General features: G+C 35.3%; 1 protein-coding gene across 1 annotated transcript in view; it reads right to left on the reverse strand.

Moving 5' to 3' along the window:
* Positions 1–22,302, reverse strand: part of LOC149787065 (uncharacterized) — a 38,886-nt gene extending 16,584 nt beyond the window's left edge. The window contains exons 1-3 of the mRNA XM_089976036.1: positions 22,182–22,302; positions 17,427–18,191; positions 91–351 (exon numbers count right to left, since the gene is read on the reverse strand). Of these exons, the coding sequence (XP_089832162.1) occupies positions 91–351; positions 17,427–18,191; positions 22,182–22,302 (1,147 nt within the window). The remainder of the gene's footprint in view (positions 1–90; positions 352–17,426; positions 18,192–22,181) is intronic.
* Positions 22,303–24,542: the final 2,240 nt, after the last annotated feature.

A 24,542-nucleotide genomic window follows, 5' to 3' on the forward strand; every position in this document is an offset into this window, starting at 1 on the left:
ATTGCCGATTGTGTGGAAAGTTTTCACGTTTAGTCCCTCTGACCTTGAAACTTAACATTTTCAGCCTGAAATTTATACATGGTCACATACCTTCCTCTCGTTGTGTCCATTCACAAGTTGACAAAGAAACATCACAGCAGTTGACATATACATCTATGCCTTCTGTACTGCGTCTCTCTGAAATGCTAACCTCCTCTCCAAGAAGACGTCTGACCAGGGTTGTCTTCCCCACACCCATATGTCCGACAACCATGACTCTTATGCTGTAAACAGTCTCCTTGCCATCTTTAAGAGCATCTTCATAAAGCTGGATGGATCTGTCGTCCATGTTCAAAATTTCTACTGGGACATCTGTGTATGTAATAGAAGATTACTTAAATATATATTATAGGCATTGAAGCAGATACAATAATGAGGATTTTCTGATATGTCAGAGAGCTTGATTTGAGTTATCAAGCTACATCGTTATGCTTATGCAACTTGCATGTATCCTTTGCAAATAAAACTCCATATATAGTTAATTGGCAGTTAGTTAGTTGCACAATACAGAACAGAGTACCAAATAAATGTGATGTAGTTGTTGGTGTGGTGGTACATGTAGCTACTATGGGGAGATTAGTTTTCCAGAAGTTGATTTGTTGACATGAAAATGATTTCTACATCTCTGATCACACTCATACTCAACCTCTGCAGCATAATGTATGTAAATGTACAATAAATAGACTTTAGGTGGCCATGATCGTGACAGTTAACATATAAAATCGATTTCCTTAAAAAATATATACAAGTTATTGCTGCTAATTAGAACTACTAAATCTACTATCTTGTCTCTAATATTAACATTTTCAACTTTTAAAACGTATCCCAAGTAAATAGCTCTTCAATTAATTTACGTAAGCACACATGCCTGTTGTTTTCTCTTTGATATAGACCAGAGCTACTGCATACCTGTGAAACGAAAGGATTTATGTCCATAGAACAGTTTGGCGTAAGTGTGATTTAAAGATTATGTTAGGATGTTATAGACTGTAGAAGTAGCAAATTTCTTGCAATGTGGATTCTAATAAAGGTGACTATGTACAAGACTAGACTGGAAACAGTTAAATGAAATGAACTGTCCAAACAACAAATCCCATCTTTTTAAACTCTGAATAAAATATTCATCTACTCATATTCAATAGACCTGTCTGGCACCAACAAAGGTTCCTGTCCAGCTTGTTTCACTGGTCAATTAATTTTTTTGAAACTTGTCAGAATAAAAATTGTTTTGTTTTATGGAAATTGTCAGTTATTATTCTGAATAAAGTTTGTTAATTTCATAAATGTGAAAGCTCTAATGCCAACAGAACATGGCATAATATTAGAGTCAATCATAACTCCATCATGTCCGAGATTTTGGTTTTAATCAGATTTCAAGTATGCAAAATATTGAATTTCATGAATTAATAATGAGTTTTTATCCAGAGGTCAGAAAATAGATAGTAACATGTACAGTATTCATGGATTTTTTTAATGCAATGTGTAGTGTATTTCCATATTTTGATTATGAATTTAGAGATGTTTATATCTTAGTACTGTTAATGTTGATTCAATGTAAATATGCTGGCCAGTTTGGTATATTTATAGCTAAATGGCTGGAAGGGCTAGAAAAGGTTGGAAGGGCTGGCAGCATGCACCTAGCTCATCTGGAAATGTGACCTGCAGTGAAGCTGTGTAGCTGTTGGTGCAATAGATCAATCAGCAGTATGGTGGTGCAACTTATGTGTAAAAGCAAGACAGGACATGTGGCAAATTAGCCGGCAGGGGCAGCATAATTTGTAACAGAAATTCATTGAAGGATATGGATTCCTGACTGTGCAAAAGGACAGTTAACTGTGATTTGTGATTAGAACAATACACAGTTGTATGAATCATATAAGTTTATCTTTAAAACATATGGTTGTATGAATTATACTTATCTTTAAAACATATGGTTGTATGAATCACACTCATTTGAAAGCATCTGTTGTAGGAACTATACTTATCTTTAAAACATAAAGTTGTATGAACCATATTCATCATTGTTATTGTACATGAATAGCCTCATACAATGGGTAGCCTCGGCAAGATGATAGGCCAATTTAAATGCATGTTCATGTAAACAAGTATAGCAACATGCTATAAGTGTCAGTTTCTCTGAATTGTTTAGTGACAATTGGACATAGATCAGTAACTAGGACTACCAATTGCTTTATTATTTTCTAATGGGATGCGGTCATACATGAATTTTATAACAAGTGATCTGTTGTTTGAATTTATGGATTTCTTATATACATGTACATTACTTAATAGATTATGGATTGTACTAAACAAATGTAAGTTGTCAATATACAGGTGTTTTTTTAGACTAGTCTATCTTCATTTAAACAAAAGCACGCAATTTTGCGCCCGTTTTTATTACACACCCCAGCCATATTGTAGGTAAAAGCATAAGTTTCTTCAGCTAAAGGACTTGGTTAGTTACAGCACAGTTCAGTTTATAGCACAGTTGATTTTTATGGACTGCTACCACCATGTAATAGCAGGGTCACAATATATATAGCATCTCGCTGGTGAGACGAGCAACATTAACATTTCTAACAGGGATTAAAGGCAGGCTATGAACAGATATTACAAGTCACTTTGTAGGAACTGGCTTTGTATTCTCAAAAAAATTTGGGTAAAAAATTCAAAAAGCACAAAACAAAGAACACAGAATCAGAACATTCAAGATTCCTCTACTAGCAGGGGTCAAGCTAGACTTGAATTTTAGGTGACTTCTTTTTGGACAGGAAGAAGTGAGAGTTCAACAGGGAGATGTGGATGCGAAACAAGAAACACAACATCTTTATAGATATAGATATAGATATATATATATATATATATATATATATACACCGCTCCCTCGATAACTCGCGCCCAGATAACTCGCGATCCTGCTTAAAACGCGGTGTCCGTCTTGGCTCCCGATTTTTTCCAGAGAAAATGTATTTAAAATATCTTTAAAATATGCTGAACATGAAAAAATTACGATACTAATTAATAAATTAAACCTTGATACATTGCTCGTTTTATCATCGAAAATGGTGATCAATGCCTGTAAAAATATAATCCATATTTTGAAATTTTCAAGTTCTAAAGAAGAATTAATTTCAGATCTCTCGAAAACGCTTAATTACGCATATTTGGACACCAATTTTTGATCTGGGACGCAGAAAATCACTGAGGCGGGAGTCCTCCGTATGCATGTAATAGGTGTGCGGGAAATAAGATTTGCCAGTCCTGTTTCAGCCACCTGCTTTGTGGGAAAATGTGTTGATCAGTTAACTGTGCTGATATTTACAATAACAGAATTCAGTGACTGAAAGACTCTTTGATGTACTGTTGCCATTTTATAAGAGTACATTAAAAAAAAAAAAGAAATGATGCAACAGCTAGGCGACTAGTTCAAAGGCTTTGACTGGCGGCCAAGTGAGAAAATGTACTGATACTTAGTGATTGAATTCAGAGGCTGAAAGACCCAGTTTTAAAATCCTAGTGAGACCTCATTTTAAAGATATTATATATTATGTAATTTTTTATGATATATAGTTGTCATTATACTGTAAATAAACAGTTTGGTGAAAGAGCGATCAATGAAAACTTCTGGTAAATGCTAACAGGTGGCAACATAGAATGAATAAACACCAATTAAACGTCCTCCTGTGTGAAAGTCACGTTCTAATCCTTTAATTCCATTTCAGTGTAAACATTATAATCACAACATATTCTGTTCACTGAAAACATGAAAAGAGTCAATTGACCGTTACATCGAAACCCGTGAGTACTTCTGTGAAAACCTAATTACATGTACATGCCGGCTTTGTTTTGATCAACAACTTGGGGAAGTGTTTGTTGCATTAAAAAAAATCGATTACAAGAGACCTCGGGTGCTGGATTAAGGGTCTTGGAGCTGCCTTTGACGTAAAGCAAAACAGTAACAGAGACAACGATGATGATAGTGACTTCGAATGTTTCAGTGAAACTGATGTCATTAATGCCGAGGCTGTTTGGGAGAAATTCGTACAGACTCATGGTCTTGTGATGGGCATTTCTCTTGATGATATGGAGGAGTGGATTTGTGCTGACAATGATTGCCCCACAGCCAAATACATGTCAGATGAAACTATAATTATTTCTATAGCGAACAAATTTGCAGCAGAAGACAATTCTAACTGGAGTAACACAAGTGTTGAAAGTGATGCAGATGCAGATGTTGCACCCCCACCCCTCTGCACAGGAAGCAATCAAATATTTTGATATTGCCATAAGGTGGCTGGAGACCCAAAATGTTGACTACGTAAAGCCCATGCAGTTGAGAAATCTGAGGGATTTTGCTCGGCGGCAGAGAAACCAAGGAGTAACACACACAAAAAAAATTAACTGATTTTTTCAAAAAGTGAATTGATATTTGTCAAGCGTGGCACAAATGGCAAGTATTAACTTATTCTAATTTACATTGTTTTAAATTTGTAGACCAATTAAATATGTTAGTACTGATTAACCCTTGTTTTTTTGTTTTCTATTTTACTTCTATCACATTCAAATCTATCTATAGTTCAAATCGACACTGTTTCTTGAAAAGAGTCGATCTTTTGTATATAAAAAAAGTCTAATTTGGATCAAACAATAAAACTAGAATGTATCCAATTCAACATAAAGATTAGTGACGTAGTACACAATGTGTGAAGTGGTACATGTTAAGCGAATGGAAACCACGTGGAATAATGTTTTCGATGATCGCCTCAATATACTGTAACTTATCCTGAAATTAATGTTGTCCTATGAGAAAATAATAAAGTACACCGTTATGAAAAGATATTTATTAACAGTTAATCTCAGAACAATTATAAAGTGAGTATTCAACAGTATAATCTGCCTACCCACCCCCTTATTTTTCCGTTATGTCGTCAATCACTTTTTTGGTTTTGGGCTTATTTTATAGGTCCCTCGATAACTTGCCCCTCACTTATAGTGCGGTCGATGTTTCTGGACCCCGATGTGCGCGAGTTATCGAGGGAGTGGTGTATATAATGTGTGTTCTCTTATCTGAATCATGTCCTCTATTTCCCAGTATGCATATTTGCATTTAACATTGGATTTAAGCAATACTTTATTTTCAAGTCGAAAATTATCTGAGTTATTTTGGTCATTTGACTCTAAATGAGAATAGAAACTACATTGTAACAAATTTTAACTGAATAATCAGATTATATTATTGTAAATACAAGTTAGTAAAAATGCTTAATCAACTACCCTTAATCAATTTTTTAAAATTTTCTTTACGTTTTATATATATTTTCTCAATAATGGCATGTCAAAGATTTCTAAACACATTTGAAACAATCCCTGTACCATATACATGAGGGCTAATCCATATGTGTCTTCAAATCATACTGTTCTTCCTCATTTCTTTGTTGAGGATAAAACAGTACCATAACTATACATACATAACACACAAATGCATAAAATCACAGACTTGGCTCCTTTATAGTCTGTATATAAACTAAACCCTTCTTTCCATTCGAATCGACACAGACGCGAGTACATATGTTTTTAGAAGGAGTGTTTTTCGTAATGTGTAATTTACTCACTTTGCTTCATTATAACAGTTCATTGATAGGATTGCAGATTTATGATTTATTTATTTGTCTACATACTTGAAGTATATTTCGGCACTTGTTAAACTGATGTCATTGACATGTAGGTTTTGTGTAGTCACATGACTAGGAATGCAACTGGTCAGATCCAGGTCAAATTTCAGCAACGATATACTTTTGCCTCGTCTATCAGCAAATTAAAGACATGCTGTGATGGCAATTTCTGAGACAATAAATCATATTCCTGTCAATTTCATGCAGGTATATCTCGATGAAAGGTCATTCAAGTTTGCTTGGCCGGCTAATAAGCGGCTACCCCATGTGCACCAAATCGTGTCGGCGAATTCCAACTTTTCGATAGGGAATGGACTCTGACCCTACACCCCAACATAAATGTCCAAATATTAACTCATTCGGCCCACTGAGCACTGTTATCAGTATCTCAGCTGCTATGCCCCAGAAGCACTAAGCTGTGTCTAGCTGCTTGTGCCCCAGAGTTTTTACCTGTTTGAAAAATTTTGAAAACATCGTGCACATGCATTCACTCTTACCTTAATTTCTCTTCTTATATCCAATTAAACTCCACAAAATTTTCACCATTTATTCCAAATGAATTTGTCTACACAGTGATGTATTTTTTTTTCCTATTTGACCAAGTCTTTCACAACTTATTTATACAGTATTTACAAAATTATGTGCAACGTTTATCCGCAAAAACTCCATCATCATCGCTGTCAGCATCCTCATCTTCAGACGATTCAATCTCAGAAACTTCTATGTCCAAATCAAAATCTCACAAAATATCCAACTGCCGAACATATCTTTCCTCAGCTTGCTAATATTTTCAAGATCAAACCCGAGAAACTCCTCATTTTTGCTCTCATCAAAAATCACTTTTACATCCGTCATCATTTACGATTCTTCATGAAGAGAATAAGTGTAGTGAAACCGCTCTCAAACAATAACCCTGGGCTTCTGAACAATTCAAATTTCCACAAATGAAAGTAAAATCATTTCTGATTGGTTTAATAGTTGTTGAGTTCTTGGAATAAACCCATTTCTAACCAATCAGAGACACTGTATCTTACACACATTAATCACACCTTGAGACGTGATCGGCCATTGAACAATTCAATGCAGTAAACAATTCACGACTACAGGTGGCATCGGCCAATGAATGCAGAAACCAGATCATGCCTACAGATGGGATCTGGGCCGAATGAGTTAAAAGTGGGGTGGCAAGGGTCAGAAGAAATTCAGACTATGGTTAAATAGTATCTGCTTTGCTGCTCTCCACCCCCCCCCATATTTTCACAAATGCGAGTGAAGTCAGAAAACAGCTTTGACCTTACAACACTTCTCCGTTCTCACAAATTCCACAACACAGCATGGTCTCATACATTTCTGATCTACATAATTGCATTTTAAAGTTAAATCTTAAATAACATAATGCCTAGACTTTGCCTTTTATGAATTGTATATTTTTCTGAATGTATCTGCCTGATGATTTATGAAAACAGACAATTTAATAAACTGGTACTTCCCAGACATAGCGATGTCTGCCATCATTTCCCTGTTAGGCCCACAAGGTCGTTACAAAGAAAATTTGGAGTATCCATCCTTGAATCAAGGGATGGGGGTTCTAACTGTTATATTGCTACAGGTTAGAACCCCCATCCCTTCATTTAAGGACGGATACTCCAAATTTTCTTTGTAATGAGCCCCTGTGGTTAGGCCTACTGGTTCACTTACAGTTTCAAACTAATTTATGACGAGGTAGTAGTGTACAAGAGGCAGATAAAATATTCAGATCACTGATTCTGATCTTAAAACACAAATTGCTATTTACATACTATTGTTAAAGTTTCGAAACACAAGTTTGTATCTTTTATCATCAAGGGATAACATGCGGAAATTGGGCAGTGATACTGCAGCCACAGGAGTCTGACGTTTTATCAATAAAGTATGGCGAAATCTCTGACGATATGAAATCACCTTATTGGTAATATAAATGTTCATTTAATAAGGTGATTTCATGTTGTCTGAGATTTCGCCGTACTTTATTGATAAAACCTCAGACTCTTGTGCTGCAGCTAACTAACTCGGGCAAGGGTAAATGGTCAATCAACTATCAAAACACATGCCTATGAATGTGCAGGAGTTTGTTTGTCAACATAATTGATATAAAAACTAGGCTTAGCTACTAATGGCTTGATGAATACATTTTGCTTCAACACAATACTAGAACTAACCTGGCTAAAGCGAGTGGACATCTCAAAAAGTATGGTCAGTCAATCTGCCTCTTAAAAGATCACAGAGTGAAGTCATTTTCACTTTCCTAACAGAAGTAGGCAAAGTTTACATTTTTTTTTAGGTGATTTAGTCAACCACTTCACCTGTTGGTGTGACCAATGTACTAGTACAGAACACTCCACATGTATTTTCAGAACCCCATGTATTGCAGTGGGGGACTTAATACCCTCCACCTCTGCTCCATTGCTTTTTTCAAAACACAAACAACAAGAAAGAAAACTCTGAATTTACACTTAAATGTGAACCATGTGTTTAGTCCTGAAGCAGTAATGGCCCAGTTATGAGACTGAATATACATGCACGCAACCATGAACTAGTTTAAGTCTGATTGTTGTTGTAGGGTTTAATGCCATTTTTCAGCACAAGATAGGCTATACATGGTGGCCAGTAGAAATGGCAGAGGAAGAACCCGGGAAAACCCCAGAAAGAACCACCGTCCCACAAGAAACTTCTTTTACAATATGTTAACACATTACTTTATTCAAAGATATCTGAATAAACTTACGCATTGACTTGACAAGAAGCACAACATATTGATCTTATCTTGCTGTTTAAACATGGACAATTAAATTCTAGTTGACTGCAACTTTTGCTTTTAAAAGAACCCAACAAAAACAAAAGCAAAATTTGAATTTACGAATTACATCACGACCCAGTCATGAGGCTGAATATGTATACTTGTTCAATTTTAAATGTACGTGTACTGCAAGGGACTGGCCATTTATGTGTGAGGCCAGATTGTTTACCGTGACCATGATATTTTTTGTTTTGTTTTGAGGACTTTGTATAGCGCCTAATCTTTAGAAGCTCTAAGCACTTTACACCATTAGACAACATCTATAAGATAAAAAACATATAATGATATAATTACAAACATAAACACCATGAAATTAGAAAACATAAAAAAACATGCTGACAATATTTAAGGTAGGAAACATTATTAGGTCTTTAAGTTTGTTCTTGCAGTCGAATTAAGTGAGTTTTGAGAGCACTCTTGAATGTGATCACTGTGTCTTTGTGTCTAAGTTCAGTGGACAATTCATTCCACGTTGCTGGGCCCTGGTATGCAAAAGAATGCTATCCATATGATTTTGTTTTCATGGTGGGAATGAGTATACGATTGTCAGAAGAGGAGCAAAGTATCTGGCTGGTGTGTACAAATGGGTGAGGTCGGATAGGTATGTTGGACTAGAGTCAGTCAGTGAAACGTAGCACAGAGAACAAATTTTGTGTTTGATTCTGGATCGAATGGATAGCCAGTGTTGGGTACAGAGCAGTGGGGAGGTGTGCTCTGATCGTGGTATTCTAACAATGATCAGAGCAGCTGTGTTTTTAACTTTTTGAAGTTTCTGGAGTAGATATTGAGATGAACCAGCCATAATTCAGTTACAATAGTCCAGTCTTGAAAGTACTAATAAACACACAAGTGTTTGGCATCAATTGAAAGATATTTGTGAATGGAGCTGATACGTCTCAGCTCAAGATATGCAGCCTTGCATATGTTCATGACATGTTGGTGCAGTGTGAGAGTACTGTCCAGAGTAATACCTAGGTTTCGTACTGACTGTTTGAATTTAATGTTGGTTTTGCTGATATTTATTGTTTGAGGTAAAGGATGTGAATGAGAAAGTCTTTGTGTTGTGATCAGAATGGTCTCAGTTTTATCATCATTCATCTGCAGCTTGTTACATATCAACCATGATATCACATCACAAATGCACCTCTCTACACCTTGGAAGGTAGCATCAACTTCAGTTGGGTGGCTAGATTTGTATATTTGGGTGTCATCAATTGGTGAGACACTGGATGATGATCGATGACACTTGAGAGCGACTGAGTGTATAGAATGAAGATAACAGGTCCAAGAACAGACCCCTGTGGAACACCACAACATAGATAAACTGGGCTGCAGGTATTCCATTTGCAGACACAATTTGTGTCCTGTTGACCAAGTAGGACTTGAACCACAGTAAGGCTTTGTCATAAATGCCAAATACATCCTGGAGACAGTGAAGTAATATACCATGGTCTATTGTGTCAAATGCTGCTGACAAATCAAGGAGGGTGAGGACTGTAATCTTTCCGCTATCCAAAGCAGAGAGAATGTCATTAACTACTTTTAGAAGAGTAGTTTCACTACTGTGGCAAGGGCGATATGCAGATTGTACATTGCTAAAAAGACTGTTTGAATTCAGATGAGATACAAGATGGGATATAACAACCTTTTCTAAGATTGTTATGAATGGGAGATTAGAAACTGGGCAGTAGTTCTAAAAATCGTTATGGTCTACTGTTGGTTTTTCAGCAGAGACTTTACAATGGCAGTTTTGAAAAATGACGGGAAATCCCCTGATGAGAGAGAGGTATTAATAACATCAGTTAGTGAAGGCAATACTGGATCTAAGCACTCAAGCAGCAGTGATGTTGGAATTGGATCAAGTTCACACGACTTTGGTGCACTCTTCATCAGGACTGTACGGTACGAAATCCAAAGAGACAGGTTCAAATGCTGCTAATGGATACTGCTAAAATTCTGTATCCCAAATGCATGGTGATGATGAGCCAATTGAAATTGTGGTGTCAAGCTTATCTCTAATGGTTTGTACATTGTCACAGAAGAAATTTGCAAACATGTCCGGAAGGTCGACTGGAGAGAAGTTAGTTGGAAGTGGTGTAGATTTGTTCCTTGGCATTAGCTTGTTAGTAATCTCGAAGAGCTCTTTCAGCTGGAACTTTCCATGAACTTAGTAGTGTAGTGGGCCGATTTGGCTACATGGACTACATTTGTGACATTTTTCTTAGCGGCTTCATAGATTTGCTTATGAATAGTGATTCTGGTGGAAAGTCAATGCCATTCAGCTTTACGTCTCTTTTAGCATTGCGAAGCTGGTACCTAACACTGCTATACCATGGAGAACACTTTTGAATTGAGACTCTGCACTTGGTAGCTGGGACATGTTTGTCGAGCAATGAACGCAGGCAGCTACCAAGTTGTTCTGCTGTAGGAGGTAAGCAAGTTGTTAGGTTTGCTTGGATGTCATGCATTAGTTTGGTTCTATTTATCATACAGAGGTTTCTCTTAGTAGCAGATAAAGGTGGAGGGTTAAGGACTGATATGTCAAGGTGGCATATAATGCAGAGGTGATATGATTCAAGTTCAAGGGATAACATGGAGGACCGTAGAATGTTATCATCAGGTCTATGAAGAATCTAGTCAAATGATGTGTGGTCACAATGAAAAAAGTAATGTAGCAGTAGTACAGTTTTCCGAGCCACTGCGAATATGTTAATATTGTCTCAAATTTGATTTGGCATTATAACTATTACATTCATCATTCAAATTAGGAAATGTGTATAATCATCTGATAACAATGTAGATAAATTGCTACCTCTCTCTTCATGAACCTCTACTGAGCATTGCTTGTAGAGATCATACACAGTAAACCATGCCCATGTGAAACTGATCTTGACGACTCTGCAAGAAACCGTGGTGTACAGAGCGATTCTGTACAAGCTGCAGCAACTCCATCAGGTCACGCGGATAAGTGGTGGAGGTTTTTTCTCTTAATCCTCACCATTCTCTCCACTCCCACTGTGAGTGGGGTTCAGAAAATACATGTGAGCTGTACTGTATGTTCAGTAAGTATAATTTCTGTATGATAACAAATACTGCTCACAAGATATTATTATGATGAGTATGGAGACTGGGATGGGAGGGAAGCTACCCCCCAACAAAAAAAAAGGAACAAGTGCAAAAGAACATAAAAGCTTCCTAAGGAACATTTTCTTTACAGTTAGATGGTTAAAATTATGTCCAATATGAAACAGACTGGAAAAGATTGGGGTTTTGGGGGTTTTTTTTTATAGTAATGCTCGATTTGGTATGTAATAGATTCTATCCCTAATGTAATGTGATTGGGGAATGTTATTTGAAGGAGAAATGCTTAAAATGCAGAAACATTTGGGTCTCCATCATATGGGCCTACCCTAAGGTTTCCATTCCACAGAACCAACTTATCTACTACTCACGCCTTCCAAAAGATATTTCTGGATCCACCATGGAAAAGGCAAAAGGGTGATGATATTTGATCTTTAAATAGTGTCTAGCTCAACAAAATGTAAGACTACATTGCTCAGCCCCATCTAATTCACAAATACCAACTTAAATGCACACACAAATTCAACTTTTATTCATTTAAAGTTATTAGGACATGTTTGTTGCTTTGTGGCACTTTTAACATATTATTGGCTATATCATGCCAGAGAAATTGGAACTAAGTGCTTAACCCAGGGACAAAGAGATTGTTGACCCTGGTTTGCCTTACATATATGCCAACCCCTGCTGAGGACAAAGTGTTATCCAAGTGGACAAAAAGAGTAATCTCAGCAGAAAAAGAGCAATCCACGTATAATATGATAAAACTTCAATTAGCATATGTACAAAATGATTTATTTAACCCTCTGGTCTTTTAACATCAGTTATTGCTTAAAGTTTTCATACGGAGCAACCATCAGACCACTAAGTACTGGGTTACTGAGCCTGGAACTGAACTACGTTTTTTTTTTAGTTAACAATACTGAAAAGTCTATCACAGTCAGCATTAGAATGGTAAAAGAACCAACATTTCTTTCATAACCTGACAAAGAAATGTGTATCTTCCAGTTATTGTGTCTTTTAGCTGGAAAATAAGGTGCCATTGCACATCAACTCTGTCTGCATGAAGTACACAGTCAGGCAGAATGCCAACTGGATACTTCTGGAATTCTCCTCGTAATTCATCATCAGCCTATCCCACAGCATCAAATGACAGGGACATCCAGTTATGTACACTAATGGAGACATTTTCAAAATAAAGAATGCAACTCCTTTATGAATTCCAGTCATCACTGATGCATTATCAGATGAAAACCCCATATACCGGTAGTTCTGCCAACTTACATAATGTTTATTCAAAGCATTATCAAGCAAATCAAAAATATTTTCTGCAGTGGAATCTACTGTTAATTCTGGTAATGAAAGAAGAGCACTCTGACTTGGCCCTTTTCATTGTCAAAGCATCTTACACAGACTGAGTACAACTTTATATCATCATAATCACTACTCCTGTCTGTGGCAATACTAAACGGCCTAATTTTCATTGCTTCTGCAATTACAAGTGAAGTATCTACAGCTAAACACTGAACAATATTAGATGATTTTTGCTCTTGCACATGCATATTTTTTTTTTAATTTTCGAATCGGAAACTTCCGTCTGAACAAAGGACCAACATAGTCTTCTACCACTAGGGGTAGTCTGTGTTCTATTAAGAACTATGTAAATAATACCTCTGTATTTATAACATTCATGTCCACAACTGAGTTCTGCTGTTAAAAAAATAGTTACCTTGGTACTGGAATTAGATGAGCTAATTCAAGGTGTTTCTTTGTTTTCAAGTGTTTTTCCACATCAAATTTACCCTTGTGACCAATATTAAAATTCATTCCACACAGCCTACAATGAACATGATGCTGCCCTAGAATGGAACGCTGTATTATGTCGTTCATGTATTCATCTTTAAATCTTTGGAGGTATCAGTTTTGTCTTTTCTAATCCATCTATGAAATTATTTGAAAAACATTTTTGTTCCAACACACACATCAACTAGAATAAATCTGACTTGACTTTTAGCACCTAATACCAAGACTGGTTCTGTACCAAATAAAAATAACAACAAAGAATCTGAGAGCAAAGAATAAACATTAGAAAACCAGTCTGTTTTTTCCTAACTAAGCCATATAGCTGCTATAAACAGTGTATAGTGATAGTGTGAGGAAAGTACATGCAGCTCTTTTGTACATAACCTATAGCGCACTACAGATTGGTTCTCTAACAAACATGAATCATAACAATGAATCCGAGATCAAAGGTCTGAAAGTAGAAACCAGCAGGTTTCTTGGAAATATGACAGCTGCTATAAATAGAACATATTAATACTGTTAGAAAGTGCATGCAAGTCTACACACAAGCATACTTTTATATCATAGTTACGTAGATGTCTTTTCTAGAATATGGTCTGTGAGATTAATGGGAAAACAAATTATTGATTTTTTGGATGGGGATATACTGAAAACACATAATCCATATACAGTCATCATAAGGCATAATTCAGTGAAAGAAAGGGTAATGATTACACCAAAAGGCATTGAACCTGTGACCCCTGGATTCAATGCTCTATGTTCAATGCTCTACCAAATGATTAACCTGTGATCACGCTACCAGGTGAAGTGGGTGACTAAGTCGCCTAAAAAATGTAAAATTTGCCTTATTCTGTTACAAAAGTGAAAATGTCTTCGCCCTGTGTTTTTTTTTGAGGAACACTGAATGACCACCCTTTCTGAGATGCTCCCTCACCTTGGCCAGGTTAGTTCCATTGTTATGTTATAGCTCAAATCGAAATTTAGGCTTCAAGCCAAGAAATAGTTTGTGTTGATATCAATTGCACTGACAAACTCTAGCACATTCACAGGCATTTGTTTTCATAGCTGATTGTCCAGTAACCCTTTCCCAAGTAAGTAAGCAGCTATTACTACCTGATTTCTGCATTCTATCCTTTGATGATAAAAACATACAAATGTGTGCTTTGAATCTTAAACTTGTGTAAATAGCAACATGTGTTTTAAGAATAGAATCTGTAACATAAATATTTTATCTGCCGCATGTACATTATTTTCTTCATAAAAATCAGTTTGGTACCATAAATGAACCTGTCATGAGGGAATAATAGCCAACATTGTTGTGTCTGGGAAGTACCACTTTATATTGTCTCTTTTTGTAAACCACTGGGCAAATATATTCAGTAAAATATAAAAGTCAGAGAAAGCAGAGTCTAAATATTATGTTATTGAAGATTTAGCTTTAAAATGCTATTATGAAGGTCAGAAACATACAGGACTATTAGAGAGATACTGTAAGGTCAAGGTTGTATTCTGAGTTCACTCATTTTTTTGGAAATACAAAGAACATAAAAACAGTAAAGCAAATACTATTTAACCAATGCCTAACATTACATCAGGTATGTAGACAAATAATAAAACCTTATATTTGCAATCCCATCAATGGACTGTTGTATTGACTTTATAAGTCAGTAGTAGTAATGAAGTGAGTGGTTATATTAAGAAAATCCCCTCTTTCTAAAAATAGAAGCACTTGCATGTTGGTTATGTCAGTTTGTTTGAAAAAAGGGTTTAGTTCATTCATATACTGATTTCAATTCTTCAGTGTGATGTCTATGAACAGTTACAGTAAAGTGAAATCAGGACGAACTGTATGATCTGAAAAACGTGTGCATTTGTTCTCATGTACATAATACAGGGGTTGTTTCAAACAACTTTAGTAATCTTTTAGACTGCCATAGTTAACTTTCAGAAGGTAAAAAGAAAAATTCTTCATTAAGGTAGTTCATTAAGCATTCGTGCTACCTTGCAATTACAATATTGTAATCAAGTTACTCAGTTAAAATTCATTACAATGTATAGCTTCTGTTGTTCTCTTCTTAAGTCATATTGCCAAATTACACTGAATATGAATATAATAGCTTTTAAAATACATCAAAATGTGTTTATAATATAGACAGAACTCAGGAAATGTTCTACTTGAAAACAAAGTATTGCTTAAATTTAAACCAATGTTAAATGCAAATAAAGATGCATACTGGGAAAGCAGATTTTTAAGTAAATTATGTTTCTCTGAGAATACTTACGCAATCACAATATGTTAAGAATATCAGCCTGCTACTTCATGAATCCAGCATTACAGAATTTTGCTATTAAGAGCTCCATATGGATGGAGTAAGTAAGCAAATAAAGCCAAGTGTATGCTAACTCTTAACAACCTTGTGTAAAGTCAATGATAGCATGCTGGGATGGTGGTCCTACAAGACAAAGTCCTGACAAGTGACACAAGTCTTAAAACACTGGCAGAAATTATAAAATAAAGCATATAACCTGAAGTAGATCGATAAATTTGCACCATAAATGGAAAATGACCATTGGATGGGTCCATAGGAACACAAAAAAAGAACTGAATTTTCAGAGGCTATTGTACTGCGTGTGTCTTGGCACACAGCGAAGCTAAAAACTGGTGACACCTGGTGGTATCAAGGGGAGGTAATGGGCAAGAGATACTGCCCTTTGTCTATCAAAAAAATAGACAGGATAAGATGGGCGTTTTTTTTTTATCTTTTATAGAGCTGGATACGCGTGGTAGCAAGCTAATATTCCTAACAGAATATGTTTGGGGAAGGAGAAATAGTGTGCATAATTCAAATAAAAGAATGAAAACAACACACACACACACACACACTGCATGTCTTGTTTTGTGCCCACTTCACCCTGTTCTATCCAAAAGGAGAAATCACTTTTTCCTAAAATTTAAGTCTTGCTTATCCATCTCATTATTTAATTTGGGTTTTTTTAATTATAAAATTATTCACTATATGCAACACCAATTTCAAACTGAATAAATTACTATTCTTTCATTCTGTTATGCAGAATAAGATTAGTTTCTTTACTATTCACCTTCAAAAGCTAAAGTGTGCAAGAGTTTGCAAGCATGGGGGAAGGGGTCACACAAGATGGACAAATCTAATACACCCAATACACATATATACACTTAAAAGACTAACCAGTTAACTGGGAGAAAGAATTTTTCTTCGAGTTTTTTTTCTTCTATATTTCTGATTAAGAATATTTCTTGAAGCTATTTGAGGGATGACATGTTTTCACTCCCCTCTCCTGCAGCTGTAACATATGGCTGAATTTCCCAAAAATACTGCTTTGATTTTACATGTATTAGAGACTGGTCTAAACTAATTTTTCATAATTCCTGTTACACATAACAACAGATTTTCTTATCAAAGAAATGTGTATCATAGGCTAAAGTGAGCAAAGCCTGGATCAATCTTAAACTGAAAATGCTTTAAAATTATTGCTGTTTTTTTAGTTCATCTAATGGTACTTGTATATATTGTTCAAAATGATAGTCATTAGTCCTACTCCCTATGCAACTCCACAGACCAAAGACATGTTGTGTACAGTTAAACTTAACTGTCAACACGACTTTCCTTCAGTAAAAATCTTAGTCATGTAGATCGGATATTTTTTTTTATTGGACATATCTGTATATGATGGTTATGCAGTTTATTTTGCTGCTTGTCAATAAATATTTCTTGCAAGATTATTAAACAGGAGTTCACATATACAAATAATTTAATATGCTGCCAACAAGGTGTGTGATCCAATTTAAAGCAGTCTGAATGTCATGCACAGTGACAAAACAATGAAAGCACTGCATACTGGAATAAATGTTACCATATCTGAATTGAAACCCTTGATAATTGTAAAATAATATATGTATGCAGCTTTTTGTTGTGTCCTGTAAAAGTTTATGAAAATGAAATAAACAAACATAGATTTACCTGATTGATGTAAATACTCCAGTCTGTATACAGTGATCTTATTACTCTGGAAGCTTGTTGTGTATAGAATTTCATATTGATCCTCATAAAATATGCTTTGTGGCAGCCATGATGACAATCTGTGTATGGTCACTAGCTGACCACTATCTGTCAGCTGATGAATGCTGTAGTCTGAATACATGTTACATACAAATATAAAGCCATGTCGGTCCACAGTTATACCCCTGGGGTTCTCCAGATCACAATGTTGATACAGAAACTTCCTTGTATGGGGATTAAAAATATCATATGCATACACTCCATTAAGGGAGATATAAACTGTGTTGTCTTTTACGGCCAAGTAACTAACACTGTCCTCTTCACAGACCTTGTGAGTAGAGTCTACACATCCATCAAAAATGGACACAACACACCAGCACATACCCATGCCCAGTTTCCAACCACTGACAACAAGTTTGTCTGTAGACGCCATTTTTGCCACCGCATCACATCTATTAAATCCTGTTACATTTAATCTCTTCACACGTTTGATGTTATCTATTGATCTAAATGACAGGATTTCAATGGCAGAGTTCTCTAGAATCACAGCAACTTCTGTCCGGCTCATAAGACATATACCCATGGGACATGACTCCAGTTTGTGTGATGTAGCCATGAGTTTTCCATCATGGCGACTGTGTAGTTGGAGTTTCCTCTCATTGTAGTCAATGACCACCAACTTGTCTGCAGTGATGACAAGGTCTCTGCAGATGGGAAAATGGTTGCCTGTGGAGATAAGGTGGCGCTATACAGTTTCGCATTTTGCATAGGGTTAGGATTTTAAAGAAAAAGAATGTCCCCGGCTTTCCTCACTGGTTATACTGGCTATTTAAAAAAGACCTTGCATATCTTAGGTATAATGCAAAGAACCTTTAATTCCCTTTATTTTGGTGTATGATTGATGGGTGTACTATGGGTTATAGAGTATACAGCTTGGCCTTACTTCAAATGTGCACCTTTCAAAAAAGTGCTAGCTCTACTTGGTCATTTTCACTTCCTGAACTTCAGAGGTCAATTGTATAAAAAAGAGCCGATAACTTTTTTTACATTTTATATATTTGGTAATTCATTCATTGCACTTTCAGAAGCTGGTATTGTCTAGTCTGGCAAAATTCATTTTCCCTATTTTAATAGCTGCTATGTATAGTGTACTTTAGACTAATTCAGACTGATTTTTTAACACAAGGGAGCAGTCATTTTAGTTAGCAGTGTGCTTAAATCATGTAAAATTTCCAAAAGTACAATATCCAAAAGAATATCATCCACATTACATTAATGTAGCATAGAGGTATGCAAACATTCTCTCCACTGTGCATGTTTTAAATGCGAACTACTTCACCTTACATACGTCACTCTCTCAAAAGTACATATTATCTGGTGAGCGCCACCATAAAGAAGATTTAGGTATTATTTTTTTATGATTTAATTATGTTTATATGGCTGAAACATTTAAGTCGCAAGCATCAAAACAATCCTTATGAATAATTCTCCTGCCTTTTTCCCCACAGAACAGTATTTATGAGTGTCAGAGTCTCTAACAAGTCCAGCCTACCCCCCCCCCCCCATGATAAAAGTGAGCTATTTTAAGAATGCACATTACATTTTGTAAACATAGCAACCAGTGTTATGCTGAATGACAGGAACATGAAACTAGCCAGAATTATTTCTGAGATATCAACAATGAATTTTACAATTAGAAAAGGGAGGTAATTCATCAGCTTCATAAAGGTCAAAGGTCAAAGTGTAAAATATTTGCCTATTGTTTAATATGGAAGAAGCGAATTTACTTTCTCTTCATTTATTTTTTTATTTCATTGCAAATAAATGAAAAGAAACATTTTCACCATATATTTCTGTCACTTATTGCAACAGTTTTAAATTTAAGTTGACTCTATTCCTATATTCTAAGTCTTCTAATTTCCCCATAATTAAGGTCACTACTCACACAAACATACCTCATGGCAAATTAAGTAAGCAAGAGAAAAATGATCATAATTATCTTATTTTCATGCTTAAATGCAATATGAATGTACCATTTTATTCAGAACATCATACATAATTATATGAAAATAAAAAAAAATAATTGCAAACATTTTTTTATTTTCTTTAAGGTGGCGCTATACAGTTTCGCATTTTGCATAGGGTTAGGATTTTAAAGAAAAAGAATGTCCCCGGCTTTCCTCACTGGTTATACTGGCTATTTAAAAAAGACCTTGCATATCTTAGGTATAATGCAAAGAACCTTTAATTCCCTTTACTTTGGTGTATGATTGATGGGTGTACTATGGGTTATAGAGTATACAGCTTGGCCTTACTTCAAATGTGCACCTTTCAAAAAAGTGCTAGCTCTACTTGGTCATCTTCACTTCCTGAACTTCAGAGGTCAATTGTATAAAAAAGAGCCGATAACTTTTTTTACATTTTATATATTTGGTAATTCATTCATTGCACTTTCAGAAGCTGGTATTGTCTAGTCTGGCAAAATTTATTTTCCCTATTTTAATAGCTGCTATGTATAGTGTACTTTAGACTAATTCAGACTGATTTTTTAACACAAGGGAGCAGTCATTTTAGTTAGCAGTGTGCTTAAATCATGTAAAATTTCCAAAAGTACAATATCCAAAAGAAATATCATCCACATTACATTAATGTAGCATAGAGGTATGCAAACATTCTCTCCACTGTGCATGTTTTAAATGCGAACTACTTCACCTTACATACGTCACTCTCTCAAAAGTACATATTATCTGGTGAGCGCCACCAAAGTGACAAATATCAGGTCCTATCTAATACCAGCGTTACGATTCTATGGTCTTACACTAAGTAACAGAAAGGAAATGAAACTTAGAATATGAACAAAATCAAGAAATTACTTACTTCCTGAAATTACAAATTGAAATTCAAAAGAGTGTTGTTAATTAAATCCACAAAAAACCTAACTGTATGATGTCAAATCCAAAAGCAAAAAATGTTCTGAATGAATTCCAATAGTCCTGAATGCCTTGATGTAAGATAATGATATAATCCAGAATAATTTTTAAATGAGTCCTCTATATTCCGAAAGCAGTGTTTTAGTCCAAAAGTCAGAGTCCTTTGTAATTCCAATGAATAATTAAAATAAATAATTCCTTTCAAATTGAACACAATCATAAATGATTCCAGAATTTGATCATAAAACAGGAAATGAAGACTGTTTACAAAACTTCTGTTGATAAACCAACTGTCAAATGATATATGACACATGACCTATGATGCAATAGAATGCCCTTGAATTTACAAGGTGGGAGTGGAAAATTCCATCAAACTGTCAACACGTTCACTTCAAGAACATTCTAAAATCATAAACAAGGTTATAATACAGTAATAATAATAACAATAAAGATTTTTTTTTAGAGAAGATAACTCATTTAATTACAGAGCTAATCTACCTTAAGGCCTTCTAGCTGTAACGTACAAGATATACAGTATATACCAGGAGTCTCAAACTCAAACCACCCTGAGGGCTGCATTGGGGCATTTTCGATGGCACAAGGGCCTCACCATACCTACATACATCATTATTTTAAAAAAAGATCATCTAGTATTCTAGTAAAATAGGAAATATTTAATCTTTTAAAGTTTTAAACATATACTTTTCCTTAAAGCAAAGGTTTCTAAATGAACATTAAGTTCACATTTTAAGTCTATTTGTGGCCACTCAGCAGGTAACGTTTTGCCTCAACCAGCACATCAATGTTTGCTTTGATATCCTGAGATAATGCTAATCTCACTGTTGTCTCCAAATGTTCGTCAGTGAGTCTTGGCCTTAACACTTGTTATTTTCAAAGAAGAGAAAAACTGTTTGCATATGTAAATACCATATATAGCCAAGATCTTGGTAGCTACAGAGAGCAATTTAGGAATCTCTCTTGAGATAGAAACTTGTAGATCTCTGGAACTCCAATGTCCATTTATTTCTGTTTCAATAAAACTGTGTCACTCTGAAGCTCAAAAATCTCCATTTGCATGTCCTCAGAAACTTTGTCAATGTCCACAGCAAAGATAGTGCAAAAAGATGAAACTCTGGTTCGAGTGCTTCAGAATCTTTGAACCGATCATCAAATTGTGTGTACAAATCAGAAATAATATCTGCATTATCAAGATTTTTTAAAAAAAACTTTCACAATGTAGAGAAATGAGAGAAGTTGCCTACTATTAGCTGTTTCTCCATAAAGTGAGCTTGACTCTGCAAGACTTAACAGTCACACATCTGTGTTATCAACTGCATTTTACCCTGAAGTGTCGAGTTGAGGGTATTCAGGTGATTAACAAGTTCTGTTAAAAATGTGAGATTACAAATAAAGGTTGAATCATAGAAATAAGAAACATCCTTGGTTTTCATTTTCATGAAGGTTTCAATCTCCTTCTAAGTGAAAAAATGCTTCAAAACATTTCCTCGACTCAGCCACATAACTTCAGTGTGGTAGAGAAATTCTCCATATTCACTTTCAATACTTTCTAGAAAAGATGTGAACTGTTTGTGATTTAATCCTCTTGAACAAATGAAGTTTTACAGTTTTAACAAGAATATCCATAACTTCTTTCATTTGTACACTTTTACCATATAGAGCTTTTGGGTGCAAAATACAATGGATGCTTTGTCAAGTTATTTCCTGTAGGAGTGAGACTTCAGTAACCCAAGAACACCAATGTTTTCAGAGCACATTGCTGGTGTACCATCTGTAGCCAAGGATACAAGTTTGTTCCATGGTAGTGCAGCTTTCTCTATGCACACTTCTAGTCCTTGAAATATGTCCTGTCCTGTTGTGATGCCCTTCAGTGGAACTAAGTCAATCATCTCTACTATTATGTTTAAATTGACATCCACACCTATTATAAACACTGCACAATGTGTGGTATCAGAAACATCTGTACTCTCACAAAGAGCTACTGAAAATGTTTCAAAGTCTTTTGACTTTTGAATCAATTGTTGCTTCACATCAATTGCTAGCTCAGTAATTCTGCTTACAACAGTGTTAGTGGACAAGCTTATATCTTCAAATAACTTCTTTTTATCAGGACATACAATTACGCTTGCTTTAAGAAGACACACTTTAACAAAAAAGGCCTTCTAATGGATTTGAGGAGTTAGCAATCATTTCACTTATTAGGAAACTTACCCTAACAGCATCTTCACTTGATTTGTTAATATTTGAAAATATGTTGTTTTGCTTAGCTAATGCTGTTTTCAGTTTCAGAACTTTTTCCTCTCACTTTTCCAGTGATTACATATTACCTTTCACTGTGTATCATATTGCAGTGACGACATACATTATACTCTTTTAGCACAGCAATTATATCAATTCTAAACCGTAACAAGTAAAAATATTAAGAACTTCAGATTTAGGAGTGTACATTGAAATAATGGGAGGAGCGATTTAACTTATTTCTGAACATCATCATAAGCAGCAGTACCTCCATCATTGCCACCAACATGTTATTATTGTTGTTGTCTTAGATAACAATGTCATGAGAGGTTTGTTAATTTATTATTTTAATATTATTATGATGATGATTCCTGTATTTTTTTAAAAATTACTTTAAGGTAACCAGATATCATGTACTGCTATTGTCAAACTGAAAACATGCATTTAAAAGCCCTGATGTGATTCAAGACTGAGTAAGCACCAGTAAACATTGTGTTCAACTCAGTCCTAAAGTTTACTTTAATCTTAATTACCTCCAGTACAGTTTCACAAACTTCAATTCCAAACCCTACAAAGCTCAACGGCTTCTAGATTTTAAAAAAATTCATGTGGGCTGCAGCAATGCTAATTTTTCCTGCCATGTGACATACTCAAATCAACACATGATGTCCACTAAACATAACTGTTGCCCAAGATTCTGAATATTCCCTTGTATTCTTCTGAATTATTAAAACTTTTTAAGTCTAATGTCCCTTTAGTCCTGCCATGTCACTTGTTGGAGACCATATGATTAAAGGAAATTCTACTTACACCCATTAGTATCGATTAGAAATAATAGGCAATAGCTTGATCATGCAGACATTTTGCATAATAAAATATGCACAGTTTAATGAATGTGAGGTACTGGTTCCCTGTCTAATTTCACTGAATCTAATATGAAACCTGAAGCTGAATCAAGCACGGACAAGCCAATATCCAAATTTTACCACAAACAATCATATTTCCGTAAGTTGTGTTTTATTCCACAAGTCTGTATGCATATAAATTCACTAACCTTCCACACTGTTTCCTCGCCATCTTTGTACTGTTTATAAACAATGGATATGTACCTAGATGGAGAATGTTCCAACAAATTTTCTGTTTATGTCCACATTAAAATGTAGTTTATTATCAAATGCTCTGTGTATGTGTGTGTAACTATGTACAAACATAAACCCTGAATGTGAATTACGCATATAGTAGGAGGCCACAAGGCAAAAGTTCTTCACCTTGTGTTTGCTAATTTGTAAAAGGCAAATGGGTAATGTCATTAGTTTATCTATGTTACAGACATAAGTGTGCATGCCTGCTATAGCTATCTCAGATGAATTCTCAGTTTAATGAATATAAAGACAAACAACTAATTATTATTTATGACTACTAAATATTAATGTAACTTGTATTGGGTAAGTATCGTTCTGTATCGTTTCTTCACCTATTGTCTCAATATTTATATCAAAAGGCCCATAAGGTAACAATTGCTAAAACTGATTTAATTTTCATGAAGACAGGTCCCCATCAGTTAAAGGACTGGTATGCTCTATTGACAGCTAATTCAAGCTACCCAGAAATGGCGAATGGCTGAACCATTAATGGGGAGGATTAGACATTTTCTACCCTTCCTACTCTCTTAAGAGGCTACCAAGTAATAAAATAGAGTCCTAACCAGACATCCCCTTAGCAGATACAGATGAGACTGGTGATTTCTGGACCAACCAAACAAAGCTGTTATTTTGTTAATGAGTGTACAGCTTCATACAGAATGGAATACAGAACAATTTTCACACACTTTACATTCCTCTAACTGGCCACCTGATAATTTACAATTTGGGGTATTTGTCCCATAAGAACG

This window comes from Sinohyriopsis cumingii, chromosome 12, assembly GCF_028554795.1.
Source record: "Sinohyriopsis cumingii isolate HCF-2022 chromosome 12, ASM2855479v2, whole genome shotgun sequence".
Classification (NCBI taxonomy): domain Eukaryota; kingdom Metazoa; phylum Mollusca; class Bivalvia; order Unionida; family Unionidae; genus Sinohyriopsis; species Sinohyriopsis cumingii.